A 15,026-nucleotide genomic window follows, 5' to 3' on the forward strand; every position below is an offset into this window, starting at 1 on the left:
AAGTGCCTGTCATGCAAGCATGAGGACCTGAGTTCAGATTCTGAGAGCCAGGCAGATCCCGGAAGCTCATTGGCCAGCAAACCTGTGCAAATGAGCTCCCGGCCTCAAACCATAAAGGTAGATCGGACCGAGGAAAGACACATGCTATGTGCTTCTGGCATTCATGCATACACATGTGTATCCATACCTGCTCTAACCTGTATATTCATACACACCCCACTCACATATACACACTAGAGTTCTGCGACACAGACAGGAATTCGCGTAAAGCTTCCAGCAGAAGAGGAATGGCAGTGGGGGGAGAGACGGGCCAGGCGCAGTGGGTGCAGAAGGAGAAAGCACTTTTAAAGACTACGATGGGAAAGGAAGAAGCTTCCCACAGGTCCCGTTACTAAGGAGACTGACGATAAGAGGAAGGAGGAGCCTAACAATTATGAAAATAAGATACCAATAACTTGATATCTTTTCGAGCCAAATGAGGGAAAAAATTAATGAATGGGTTTATTAATACTTACATGTTTTTGTGTTTTTTCTTTTCTTGTTCTTCCAGTATGGCCTCCTGGAAGGAAAAAACACACACAGCATTGGAAACTTAGCCTCAAAACCCATTACAATCACTAGGAATAATGTATCCAACTGGGCACACCCTGTAATCCCAGTCCTTAGGAGGATTCACTTCAGGTGCCTGGCCACACGGTAACTGTGAAGCCAGCCTGGGTCCAAAAGCAAAAAGAAAAATGAAAACCACATCAACAAAACCAACTCACCCCCAAACACTGATCTATTATCTTAATTCTTATTTTCAATGTCTATGACTTTGGTCTATAAGTTTCTATTGACAGCAACGAATTAAATATCGATTATCTAATAATCAATAAGCCAAAAAAGGAGATTGGGAAGGAAGAGTGGAGAGAAAAGGCTGTGATATGTTGGATCACGGAAATATTTTCCACTCAGAACGAGGTTTCCTTTGGTTGTCTATGACATTCAGCTGACCCAAATCTCTGACTGATTTCAATCACACTGACTTTCTAAGTTAAAGATAAAACCTTACATACATAATGTAGAAGTATTTATTCATTTATAGGCTTTAAGAATCCATTGTGTAATCTGGTCCCTGGTGGCACGCCTTTAATCCCAGCACTCGGGAGGCAGAGGCGGGTGGATCTCTGTGGGTTTGAGTCCAGCCTGGTCTATAAGAGCTAGTTCCAGTACAGGCTCTAAAACTACAGTAAAACCTTGTCTCAAAAAACCAAGAAGAAGAAGCCATCATTGTAAATTATAAAAAATACACAAGTCAAAATTTTAAGACAAAACAATATATAGAAATATTAAGAGTTGTTTTGAGCTTTCCTTCTTACATCCTATAAGTTTTTTTTGGTGCATTTCCAGGTCATGTTGACCTCCCTGGATCTGCTGCCCTGGGCTGGGAGGAAAGGGAGCAGCTGGTTTGGCCAGCAGGGGGCGCAGACTGCCTCGCAGTCTTTCCACTCACCCTAATGCTGTTCACAATGGCGGCTGTTTTGCTCTCTGCAGCCTCTGGGTTCCCAATGAGGTAATCCCAGGCACAAAATACCCTCCAGCAGAAGGTGTAGTTTTCATTGGAAGCACTGGCCAGGCTTGTGCGTGAGTTCTTAGCCATTCTGCAAGAGAGGCCCCAGTCAGTCACAGGAGTGGGTCTCACACACCCTCTCCAGGGTGCCACAACCTGACATGGGGCAAAACTGTCCTCTGACACAGGTCCTCAATCCCTGCTTGATGAGCAGAGCACTGGCTGCGTTTTAACCGCACTTGGACCCTCAGCCCATCCTTTCCCCAGTAGGAAATGGCATGGGTAACTATCTGATAGGCAGTCCCACCGGCACAGTGGTGGCCAGCAGCCATTGATGTACCCTTGTCCCAGGACTCCTCATGTCTGCAGCTGTGATGGTAAAGTTGTCACCATCCCCCTGAGATCAAGCCATGTTCCTGTGGCTTCTGCCTATGGTAACTCGTCCCCGTGGGATCCCTAAGAACTGCTGAGTCCCTCCTGCCAGGGCATTCCTTAGATATTTGAAGACAGGAGACCCCTCTCTCTGCCTTTTAGGCCATTTCTCCAGTAATAAACATTAGCTTTCTTCCCTGGCTACTTTCTTGCTCTCACATCTTCTCTGAGTTGCTTTTAACGATTAATACCTAGGAAAGGATTGAAATTGTTCTGGTGAGAGCTTCAGGCCACCAGGAGGTAAGTTGAGAGCCTTCAATCATTTGAAGGCCCTTGCAAGTCTCTATCTCTGTCTCCCTTTCTCTCTCTGTCTCTGTCTCTCTCTTTCTCCCTTAGCTCTACACAGGATGCTAACCTGGGAGGGGGCCTGGTAGCCTGGTACTTTTCCAAGCCAATGCATGCGAAGAGGAAAACTGAGTTGCCACAGGGCTCTGGGTGAAGCTGGTGGAGCTCACGGTGGGCACTGCAGGAGTCTTAACTCTAGCCAGTTTGTTAGAGGTCCCTTTATATGGTAACCTCCTCTCAATGATGACTAAGAGGCACCAACGGCATGATTCATCACCTGGTCACTGGTAAACATACAAAGAGAGCTATTTTCTCTCTGTCGCCTGGATGTCATTGATTGCAACTTATTAGCACAGCTACGGCATTTTCTAAAACCACACATAGCACATAAATTGTTAAGCTTTCCTCTCTAAACCTTTCACAGAGCCTTGAGCAAAGTAGTCAGTGCTCAGTAAGTGCTGGTTAAAATTAGAACAACTCTCAAGCCTTGCTCTCTTCCTCTATAAAATGGTTAGGGATTCACGACTTTAACAGGGCTATTGACAGGATGGAGTGAGATCACACATGTTCTAACCGGACTCCAGACATGGTTTTGAGAAATCGACAGTCATACTTTTTTAAGAGGATGATGAAGCTGTAGGCAAACACTGCCATCCCCACCAGGAAATATGCCAAGGGCAGGCGATAGCCGGCTCTCCCGATCCTCCTCTCTCTTCCATAGTACCCGTAGAACAGGACGGAGTACTGAAGGTAGCCCTGCAAAGAGAGCCAAGAGTGGTCTCTGGTTCCCACATCCCAGAACTGTGGCCCTTTCAGCTCTCCTGCAAGGCCTGGGTGTAGCCAACGTTAGCCTTACCCCCAGGGACCAGACAGTGTCCAAATCCTGTGCAGACATGACCTGCTCCTGGGGGATGGTCTTGCTGGCTGTGCTTCCAAAGGGCTGGCCTGCGATTAACTGGTAAAAGAGGAAGAGTTAAGATGCTCCTCTGGGCTAGGGGACTAGAAGGAAGAATTGGCGCATCCCCATGTGTCTGTGCAGATGCCGTGACTGAGGTTTGCTGTGTTGTTATTATGTAAACCCACGTGAAAGACCTAGAAGTAGCTTCTGTGGCTAGACCGTTGAGGTCCCCAGACCTCTTATGCCCCGAGGAAACCAACAGTTCTATATTTAAATAAGGAGTTTAGATGGAATACCAGGCAGGCAAACCAGCATCTAGGCCAAATATAGTCTGTCACCTCTTCTTGTATGACCAGAGAGATATGGCTATGAATGGTTTTTTATAACATTAAGTGGTTGGGGAAAATAATCAAAAGGAAAACAACATGATATGAAATTCAGATTTCAGCCACCCTCCCTGGTCTCTGCTAGGCTCAAACCTTCTTTTGCGATACATGGCAGATCTAAAGGGCAGTGACAAAGTCCAATGCATTCACCATGTTCTCTGGCAGAAAGCTTGCCACGTCCTTCCTAGGCTTCTATGATGACCGCGAGGGCAGCAGGCTGGAGCACCTGCCTCTCTTTCACGCCTTGCACCTGCCGGCTCCTGGGACAACTCTTACCTCGGGAATGACAACGAAAGCACCCGTCATCACTGTGAGCACTATGTTAATTCCAAATAACCACCTCAGGAAGATGAAGTAGGAGGCCACACCAGATCCGAAGTGACCTGTGGGAAGGCAACATGAGAGTGGCTCTGATCAATCCTCCCAGCACAGAAAGCCTGCGTCCAGCATCGTCCTTCACCTTCACCGGCAGCAGCACACACAGCAAGAGTGGTGCTACGTTGCATTTTAGGACCATGTGATCAAGACGCTGAATAACACACCAAGCAGATTTGTGGAATTGCATTAGACTTGGGAACTGAATTTTGGGAATGTCTACAACTTTAAATGAATGTTTCCCCTGTCTCTTCAAAAGAATAACATCAGCTTGGCTCCAGCTTCATCAGCTTGGCTCCAGCTCATCTTCACTTTGGGACATTTTAAAGTTTGTTGATTCCTCTAGGCATGTGGACCAGGAGAAGAAGGAGAGGATGAAGGAGGAGTTTGGGGTGTGGTTTATTTATTTTTAGCATGGATTTTCCTAGACGCTTACAGTATTCTATAAAAACATGTATTTTCATGTTTATATCTGGGAGTTTATATCTCTCAGAGTTTTTCACTGATCCTTCAGAGTTTGCCGTCTGACTGAACGAACTAGGAATGAATATGCGGCCATGCCTGAGCATGGAAACGCAGCCGGTGTCCTTTTCCATCCTGGGAGGTGGTGGAAGGTACCCGGTCTTCCAACTCTGAGTCCCACTTGGGCTGGGCCTCTAGCTGTACACGTGCCCTGGTTGACTCTACGCCATAAGGGCCAAGACCCACCAGATGTCTTAGGCTGTGTGCCGGCCACAGCTGTACATCCCCCCCTCCACGCCTCCAGCAGATACTTACTCTCAATTTTCTTTATCCTCATTTCCCAGGGGATGAAGATGACCACAAAGTTGCAGGCCAAACGGGCGAATTTCCGCCAGAGCTACACAGGAGAGGCCATGCTTAGGAATCTTCTCATTCTTTACCTCGGTAATGGGGTTCTGGGTAGAGGAGAGGATCCCATACACACCCACAGAACCCTTAATTATGGCTTCTCAGGTCATTAGCATCTCCAAGACCAAAGTAGCCCTTTATTTTCCCTGTGTCCTGACCAGACAGTATTTAACAGTTTGCCCTCTGTGCTATGAGTTCTGTATTCCTTTTTGGAGACAGACTCTCATGAATCCCAGGTTGGCTTCAAATTCACAATACACCTAAGTATAATCTTGAACTTTGATCCTTCTGTCTCTGCCTCACGTGTGAGGACCTCACCACATCCAGTTAGTGTAATGCTAATTGAGATCAGGGCTTTTCACAGGCTAGGCAACCATACTATTAACTGGGCTACACCCCAGCCCTAAGATCTATACTCTTTTGGGTCAAAGTCTGCCTTATTTATGGGTTGAGGATGAGGAAAGGGGAAATCATGTGAAGAATGTCATCTCAAGATATCCATTTGACCCAGCCATAGACCCCTGGGAGCTCTGGGAGTGGAGCCTATAAATCTGTTTGATTCACCAGCTCCTCAGATGATTCTATCTGTACCCTGGCTAAATACCAAAAGTCTAGAATCTTCCCTGAAAATGAGTTCCACCCCCAGATTCATCTTGCATCCTACAAGCTAGTTTCTGGCCTTTGTCCTGTCCAAAGCTGCCAAGAATAAGCTTGGGAATTTTGTCTTGTGGACTTATACAATTGCCAAGAGTATGAAATCATTACGTTCTCAAAGGAGAACAAAGAAGAATGTGGCCTATGCCGGCTCTGCTCTCCAGCAAAATTGACAGGTTGTGCATTCTAACACACAAACAGTCCAGGCTTGTGTTGGAAGCAAATGATATCATTGCACAAGGAAGAGCCACAAATGTAATTACCGCATTCCCAACTGTAAGACAGCACACGGTCCTAACACAGACTCACAGGATAATGTCATTCTGCATGCATCTGCTAAGGCCAGACGACTGCGTGTACATGGAAATCTGAGTTTTATCAGAAGTTGGAACTGTCTTTAGCTCACGATTTGAGAGACAAGTCAAAGACAGACACTGCTCCCATGAGTGGTCACACAGGCTGCATGTGAGCAGTCAGGAAGAGGTAGCCTTGTCTCTGGATTTTGCTTATTAGGGTCACTGGTCTTCCTTGCAATTTTCTTATGTCTGCCTGGCATCATCTGCGTTTTGCATACCTGCCTCATATCCAGAGCCCAGAAATATACCAAACTTTCTGACCCCTCCTGCCCCTATGGTCTCCAGAGGCAGGGCTGCTCAAGCATCCTTCAGCCAAGGCCTGGACTTATTAAACATCCGGTATCTGCACTGGTTTAAAGTCCTAATGCCAAAGAAGCACAGGGCAGGAGTCAGAGATCTGGCTCTAGTTCTCACTGTACATCTGTCTCATCATGAGCCCCAGGAAGTTCTTTTCTTGGGCAGCCATTGGCTCATCTGTACTGGGAGGAGTTGAGGTCAGTGGGTGGCACCCTATCCTTTTCCTTTATAACTGTCTGAAGATTTCATTTAATAACGATATAGCACATATAGAGAAAGAAGCAAGAGCAACTTACATGTATGGGGTTGAGTCAGGAAGGGTCTTAGATAGTTCTTACAAAAACGAACCAGGCTTACCCATATTATACAACTGATAACTGGTGGTACCCAAGGCTAAGATCCAGGCGTGGCAGAGTTCAAACTTGCGGTCTTGTCCCCTATTCTGCAGTTATTAATGCTGGGTGCTCCTAGCCTATGTATGGCCACTGGGGACAACAGTGCTTCTTGTTGTGGGATAATGCTTTTGTACACTGTAAAGATTTGTCACTCATATTAGCTCAATTAAATGCTGATTGGCCAGTAGCCAGGCATGAAGTATAGGTGGGGCAACCAGACCAGGAGAATTCTGGGAAGAGGAAAGACAGAGAATCAGTCACAAGCTAGGTGCAGAGGAAGCAATATGAGAATGCCTTACTGAGAAAAAGTACCAAGCAATGTGGCTAAACTTAGACAAGACTTATGGGTTAATTTAAGTTGTAGGAGCTAGTTAAAATAAGCCTGAGCTTATAGGCCAAACGGTTTGTAATTAATATAATTACGGTATGTATTAATATAATGTAATGTAATTAATATAAGTCTGTGTGTGTTTCTTTGGGACTGAACAGCTGCGGGACCAGGTGGGACAGAAACTTCTGGGTTCTAGAGACAGTAGCAAATGAGGCCAGCTGTGCCTCATGTGGGCTCTTTACCTCTGCTCCAGCTGCTTGGTAGCCTCGCGTCCTAGTCAACCTCCCTTCAAACTTCAGCACAATCTCTTTTGCTCGTCTGGGAGAAGAAAAACATAAAAGTTACCACAACTTTCCCACGTTCACCAGTTTTCAAAATATGTGAAGGCAGAGCAGGAAAAAAAGCACCAACTGATACAGGAGTGGAATTAAAATATTTCGTTTCCTGACTTTTGCTAACAAGAAAATGCCTTTTAAACTGTTTTAAACGTTTGGAGAGGTGGTCCAGCAGTTAAGACTGCTTACTGCTCTTTCTGAGGACCCGAGTTCTGTTTCCAGCACTTACGTGGTGGTTTACAGTCACTTACCATTCCAGTTCCAGGGGTTTGGGTGCCCTTTTTGACTTCCAGATGCCTGTACACACATCATGGTATACATAAAATCATGCAGGTGTGCTTGAACACACACTTGTGGATGCACACATGCACACACACAAATCTCACAACTGTCATAACATTTTTTGTGGATGAACTAATTGGAAATAGAGAATCCACACCAGTTAGTTATGACTGAATTTCTCCAAGTGTTTATCAGCCAGTAGCTGACTGGGCATCATAGACTTTGGGTATCCTGAGAGTACCCAATATACCTCAACTCTTCCACTTGACAGCTTGAGTCTTCCAGGCATTTCTTTTTATTACATTTCTTGAGATTTTATTTTTATGTATATGTGTGTTTTTCTGCATGTATGTTTGTGTTCCCCATGAGTGCAGTGCCAGTGGAGGTCAGGGAGCTAGAATCCCTGGGACTGGAGTTACAGACCCTTTCAAGCAGCTATTGTATGTCCTGGAAATTGCCCCCAATTCTCTGTAAGACCACCCCCTCTCCAGTAGCTTTTAGTCACTTTTTTAGTAGTGAAAGCCATACTTTTTTTTTTCTTCAAGGAGCCTGCTTCAAGAAAGGGACATTGTCAAGTTTTTACCTAACCCTGAAATGTTCCCACTTTCCAGTAGTCTCTTTCAGGGGTCCCCCCTCCTCAATTGCCACACCCCCAACCTGGTCTGCTCAACTTCCTGTCCCCACCCACCCTTAGGACTCTCAGGGAATCTCTTCTATTTTGCCCAAAGGGTCTAGTTTAAAGCTGATCTCAACATTAAAGGCGGGGTGGGCCTGTGGGGGGGGGTGGGATGGGGCGTGGGGGTGGGAGCTGGGAGTACAGGGGTGGTGAGGGGAATAGGGTTAGGGAAGTGTGTGTGTGTGTGTGTGTGTGTGTGTGTGTGTGTGTATTTGCTTAGGCTGCTTTCTCAATCACTCTCAATTAGTCTTTCTCATCAGACATGTGGGCACATTGCTACCCACTCTCAAAGGATGAAGATGATGAGATCCAGAACCAGGCATTCGGGGAAGTGGGCAGAGGAGAACCCAGGCTAGCCTTCCGAGACGGAAGTGTGGATGTCTTTAACCAAGAGGCGTGTTGATCAGACTGGGAGTCAAGTCCCAGGAAAGGATGATTCGATAGGAAGATGCCCCAGCCTGATAGATAGGCGGTGTGAAGGGAAAGGAATGAGCACCGGCATCTAGCAAACCACCCCAAAGAGCACGATGTGACCGTGGTTCTGGGGACACAGGAGGTGCCTGAACAGCGGGTCTAGGGACTGACGCACAGGAAATTTAGCCTCTAAACATAACGTTCACCATCACAGCTCAGTAACATCAGTTATGAAGACCATGCCGCCAACTCCCCTTATGGGATCTGTGACAACTGCCCCCTTTTTAGGCATGCATATTACATACTACATACACATTACATGCACATTGAACACATAACTAACACCCACAGTGCTGAGCGCATCTCATGTTCAATAAGCTCAAACCTCAGGAGTTCAAACTTGAGTGGACAAAAGGATGAAGCTGAATGAATATTAAAACTGCTTGGGGCCTGGGATGTCGAGTATGGACTATTAAGTGTGGGGCCTTGGATCCATCCCTAGGGTCACAGAGAAGAGAGGAGACAGGGTAGGGGAGACTGAGTTCATCTCCCATAGTGTCTGGCTCTGCTGCTGAGAGGTGCCACAGGCCGTGTTTTTGACAGCACTCTGAGGGCTTGACCATCGCCATTTTCAGCAACACCATTACAGGAGGTAGGAGTCATAGCCTATGCCGCTTCAGCTTTAAAGAGGACCCTGCATCAGAGAAATTAGGGATCTTGTCCAATGATGAACAGTTAGAGATGAAAAGGGGTAGTGTTTGAATTCAAGGAGGGAATCTGTCTTAAAAGTCTAAGCACTTAACTATGAGGGAGACAGATTCTCTGATAGACTCAAAATATATCCAAATAACCTGGTCAGCCACTTAAGAGACTTCCTTCCCAGGAGAGACAAAAGCGGGAGGCGAAGGGGATGTCTCTTTGATTCTGGCTCTCACCCTGTCTCCTGAGAATTGGGAGACAATGTGAAAATCTAGTGTTTAGAAAAGAGATTAGAAACTTCAAACTGTCTACCAACACACACACACACACACACACACACACACACACACAGGCACTGTAACAGCTATGTTACTAGATGGCTTCTTCCAGCATCGCTGGGACTTCTCTGAGTCAGATGCAAGATGGTCACGGTTCCAGCATCCCTCTTCCCCCAGGTTCCATGGCAGGATGGGTTGTTTATCATAAAGTATATTCGCACTTATTAATGATCGCCGTGGAGGCCCTTACCTCAGCGCCCGCAGCTTCTGACCCATGGTCCAGGGTCTGCAACGGATGTTGGCCATGAGATCTTTCTGGAACTGTATATTCTGGAAGATTTGCTCCGGATCACTGCTGTCCCCTGTTTCATCGGCATTAAAGCTGTCATCCGAGTTACTGAATGGAAACGGGGCATTGTGGAGGAAATCTGATTACAGAATTGCTTCCAGCAAAGAACATCTTTCCTGGGTATTTTCTGCATCTGACTGTCCTAGGGTCAACTGTATGATGTGTGTGTGTGTGTGTGTGTGTGTGCGCGCGCGCGCGTGCGCGCAGGCTGAGACTCAGGAGCCCATAGAAACTCATTTGTGGGACTCTATTACTTCAGTGCTCGGCGAAAAAGAGTGATTTCCAAGGCAAGAGGCACCAAAGGAGAGAGGAGAGGAGGGTTTCCTACATTTGAACCCATGCTAGAGGTGCAACAGTTTTGATAGGGGACACAGTCTCATTTTTAGGCTCACCCAGGTGACCAGTATGGTTTGGAGGCACACTGCCTCCTTCTCCTACAGACATGTATCACCTAGAGATGCCTCAGTGTTCACCTGTGTTCGTTTTAAAGCCAAGACAAGAAAGTTAAGTGAGTGGTTTTTGCAAAGAAAGAATGAGTTAAGTGACGCACGGGACGACTCCTTGGGGGCATAGCTACTGCATAGAAGAACACTTTCTCAACAATAACAGGGCCTTTCCCCCTAGTAATATTTAGTATGTAACTCAATACATTTTTAAGTGGAGATGAATAACCTATGACTTTAGCAAGAGAAAACATTTTCTTTAGCTCTCATTGAGATGTCTTTTATCTGCTTGAAGCAGAAATTTCTCCAGAGTTAGCAGAGGTTTCAGTATTTAACAACAACAACAACAACAAAATTCCTAATAAAAAACGAACACATTCAATTCCCACCCTCGCCCACTTCTAAGTCATCAGAGACCTTTTCCAGGGACACCTGATTTATCTGAGGTGACAGGTGTCTTGTCTGCTCTCTTCCCACACTAGCACTAAGGAAACGGGGACAAGCCGGAAGAAGCACAAGTGTGGGCTTTTGGTGTGCGCCCCACTGGCCGGCAACAAAGTGAGGGCCAAATATAGCTCCAGTCAAGAAACAGCAGCTTGCTGCTTCTCCCTCTGGGGGAGCATTGCTGTGCTCGACACCCCAGCTCCTATGTGACCCCAGAGAAGTAAGTTTAGGCATTCATTTCGGAGAAACCCAGCAGGGCACTTACCCAAGCAGCAGGGAGTCCTGGTAGAGGTAGCACTGACTGGCGTTTCTCCGGATGCTTCTGTAGCGCTGGGATGCCTTTGAAGTTTTCATGAGGCCTGGTCTGCTGCCAGTGGTCCCTGAGGATAGTGAAGGAGCTGGGAGGCTGGGAGCCTGCAGGCAGGGGTCTGTTTCAAATGAGCTTTCGGAAAGGGGCCTGTAGAGCTAATGTGCCCTCCTCCCTCAGAAGCAGGAGCAATTGCCTGCCTGCATCTGGTGCCGGGGACAGAAAAGAAGCCAGAAGGCCAGTCAGGGTCATACATATGTAACAAGGAGGTGGGCGTGCCCACATTGATTGGCTGGGATCTGGACAGTAGGAGGCGTGGCCCAGTGGCCTGGGGTTGACTTGGTTCATCCCAAGGTCTAGCTACAATTTCCTGTGCCCAGACTGGACTCAAAGACTTGCAAACTCCCCTGCATCTTACCATGACCGACAGTCAAAGAACGCTTAGAAAACGTAGACGGCTGGGCATGGTGTTCTCCTACCTGTCGCTCCAGAAGAGGCTTAGAGACCGCAAGCACACTCCTGCCCAGGCACAGACCACAACACTCTATTCTTCCCCCCTTACATCTTTTTGTTTAGGTACCGGGAGAGATGTCGAGCTTACAGACAGGGGACGCCACCGTGCCATAAACATCTGGCTACTTCCGATGTAGATTTATCACTTACATTTTGCCGAGGTTAGTGCTACCCGTGTTTTCCTTGCCACCCACCATTTGCAAGCGAACTCTAGAAATAATGACAATTCAGCCTTAAAGACTTCCGTGTTCTAGTAATAAGAACCAAATTACTTTAGTGATAGATTTACATGGATTAAGTGTGGACATATAAATGTACAAGAACCCCATGAAACTGAGTTTGAGAAAAATTAAGGTTTCTTTTCTAAGGGCTGGAAAGATGGCCCAGTAATTAAAAGAATTTGTTGCTCTTCCAGAGGACCTGAGCTCAGCTCACCAACCACCTGTAACTCCAGCTCCAGGGACCTGATGACCTATTCTGGACATTTGTGGACACCTACACGTTTCTCTCTCTCTCTCCTATTCTGGACATTTGTGGACACCTACACGTTTCTCTCTCTCTCTCTCTCTCTCTCTCTCTCTCTCTCTCTCTCTCTCTCTCTCTCTCTCTCTCTCTCTCCAAAAAGAAATCCATAGAAAACAGGACTCTGGAGATCCCTGTATGTTGGAGATCAAAAAATAAATAGCCTCAGAAAATTGGGCATCTTGCTCATACTAGGTCTTAGACAAAGGCCTAAAACTCCTCCCTGTCCTAGCCCAAATGGGTCCTGTTCCCTTGTCTCCTGCATGTTTCTCTTGGTAGCTGTTCACTGACCTCTCACCAAACAGCTCATCCCAACTCTAGGGCCTTCCTGCATTTGTGAACTCCATACACGTTTGCTAGTGAACACCCAGGGCACTTTGCTGCTTGCAGTGAGTCAACTAACCTGTGTGTTGCTGAACAGGATAACGCAGTGCTGGAAGCATGACTAGGCTTGGCTGACCAGTCTGTGACTTACTGAGTTGAGGGCAGACAACCCAGCAGGAAGGCAGGCATTGGTAACTGCAAGTGTGGAAAAGGGAGATGATCTCATTCATTTGTTCCTTGTTCCTCCCTTGACTCCCTAGCAAGAAACTCCCTTGCTCTAAGATACTGGCCATAGGCAAAAACTCTAGTAAAAGGCAAGAGAGAACTCTTATCAAACAAATGAGTCTTTTTTGTGCAATTGTTTGGACTTAATGCATTCTTGCGGAGATTGATAAAATTAATTTAAAAATAACTGCTAACTTTAAATTATTTTCATTAACACATGTTTGGATATATTTAAGGCATATTGTGTATTATATTTATATACAATAAAATGTAAATAGAGTCAAATCAGGATGGTGAGCAAATCTATGGTCTGGAGTGGTTACCATTTCGCTGTGCTGGGAGCATTCAAAATCCATTTTTTTTTCTGGCTATTTTGGAGTACACAATCAATTTAAATAAAAGTTTTCCACATGATGACATTTGTAGGGGGTCTCCTCATGGTTTCTTTGGTCCAAAGTCCCCCAAATTTTTGCTAAGGACATGTGACTGAGGCCCTGATGCCTGGTTCTTATTGCCTTGTGGGTGCACTCAGACCCAATACCACCTTTCCTCCCTGGTTCTGCCCATTTAGGATGCTAGAAACCTGGGCAGGAAGTGCAAATAGAGATGCATCTTTTTGAATACAGGAATGGATGACTTCTGTCCCCTCTGAGAGCCTGATTAGAAGCCCGAGAGCTATTGGCTAATTCTGTCTGCTCAGCATTGGCATAGGGATACTACTGAAAAGCCCCCGAAAACTTACAAGTCAAACATTCTTCTTAAAAGGAGCGCAAACAACATCAAAATGGCTTAGGACTATTATAATAATTTTACACACTGTACATACTTATAGGGTCCACACGGTGGGAGAAGGAAGGTAACGAAGGGAGAGGAGGAGCAAAGACAGGACCTTTCGCTATGGCTTGTGGGTCCATCATTTCCAAAAAGCAAACAGACTACAATTTAGTTAGAAACCCCAGAAGATTTGAATAGAAATCACCAGGTGGCTTAGCTTCCAGGAACAAAAAAATGTTCATTTCCTACATTGCCGATTAGGTTTCTTTATCCTGCTAAGTGGATTCTATTCTGAGACCCAAATATCCCGGAGAGCATCTTGACCTGTAGACATTAGTCTGTTGCCTCCATCTGCCGAGCGCCTGCTTCTCAGGTAACAGTTTCTAGCCTGGCAGTTTCATAAGAGGACGGGCTTTCCTCCTCTTGGGATTTAGCTGAATTCCAGTTACATTGTTTTAGCAACTCTGAAAGCTTTGGTCTGCAGTTGAGAAACGTTTAGGGTTTGTCATTTAGGGAAGGCGGTCAAAACAACATTCAGTCATCTGAGCCATAGCTGAAGTGGTTGAGACCCAAGAACAGTATCCGGCTGTTTTCAGCTACAAACCATCTAGACACCCAGAATTCATGCTGATATCCCCTGGGGACTGTGAAACTCTTGCTCATTTAGAGCAGTGACAAGGACAACAGTGGGCTGGCAAGGGGCTGGCCTTTACCACAGTTGTTCCTCAAAACAATCGAGGACAGGTTGTCAGCACCACACAACCCTTTCAAAGGAAATGCCATAAGATGAATGTGGGGGTCCATGCCAGAAATCCTAGAACCTGGGGAGGCAAGGCAAGAGAACTACCGCGGGGTGGGGGTGGGACGGGACAAAACTGCTCGCCACATAATAATCAAAACACTAAACCTACACAATAAAGAATATTAATAGCTGGAAAGGAAAAGGCCAAGTAACATATAAAGGCAGGCCTATCAGAATTACACCTGACAATGAAAGCCAGACTGCCCTGGTCAAGCGTTAGGCAGACATTAAGAGACCAAGGATGCCAGCCCAGACTCCTATAAACAGCAAAACTTTCAATCACCATAGAAGGACAAAACAAGAAGGAAGCCTGAGATGAGATGTTTGAGAACTGAACTGAGCCAGCTCTCTAGAGAACCTAGAAGGAAAGCACTGTGAATACATGTATTGTAAACCTGCCACCTGTGCTCCTTGAGCCACACGCACAGAGGCTAGAACCCTAGAGAAACTTCCGTCTTCTGCCAAGCGCACATTACTCGTCTGTAGCTTCCTTTAAGGCACTTTGGCTCTGTCCTCCTTCTGACCACATTGCCTCTTCACTCAGCTAACACAGCTCACTGGGGGTGCTGCTTCTCTCAGCCTCTTCTGCACCCCACGAGCTACAACAGCAAACACACACACACACACACACACCATCCATTGACGGCAAATTACACTTTTCTTTGCAGCAGTTGTCCCTTCTAGGTGTTAAACACACACACACACACACACAACACACACACACACACACACACTCCTTGATAGTCTTTCCTTTATGGCATAACACCTTCACATGACAGTAAAACACACAAACAAAAACTCAGATCAT

The 15,026-nt window shown here is 46.2% G+C and overlaps 1 protein-coding gene across 1 annotated transcript in view; it reads right to left on the reverse strand.

Moving 5' to 3' along the window:
* The window catches only part of Tmc3 (transmembrane channel like 3), a 33,195-nt gene extending 22,090 nt beyond the window's left edge, over positions 1–11,105 (reverse strand). The window contains exons 1-9 of the mRNA XM_050154139.1: positions 11,017–11,105; positions 9,766–9,912; positions 7,074–7,149; positions 4,706–4,787; positions 3,830–3,936; positions 3,126–3,224; positions 2,883–3,025; positions 1,496–1,643; positions 516–559 (exon numbers count right to left, since the gene is read on the reverse strand). Coding sequence (XP_050010096.1) covers positions 516–559; positions 1,496–1,643; positions 2,883–3,025; positions 3,126–3,224; positions 3,830–3,936; positions 4,706–4,787; positions 7,074–7,149; positions 9,766–9,912; positions 11,017–11,105 — 935 coding nt within the window. The remainder of the gene's footprint in view (positions 1–515; positions 560–1,495; positions 1,644–2,882; positions 3,026–3,125; positions 3,225–3,829; positions 3,937–4,705; positions 4,788–7,073; positions 7,150–9,765; positions 9,913–11,016) is intronic.
* Between the last annotated feature and the right edge of the window lie 3,921 nt (positions 11,106–15,026).

This window comes from Alexandromys fortis, unplaced genomic scaffold, assembly GCF_014885135.2.
Source record: "Alexandromys fortis isolate MF-2015 unplaced genomic scaffold, M_Fortis_MF-2015_v1.1 scaffold_86, whole genome shotgun sequence".
NCBI classification, from domain to species: Eukaryota; Metazoa; Chordata; class Mammalia; order Rodentia; family Cricetidae; genus Alexandromys; species Alexandromys fortis.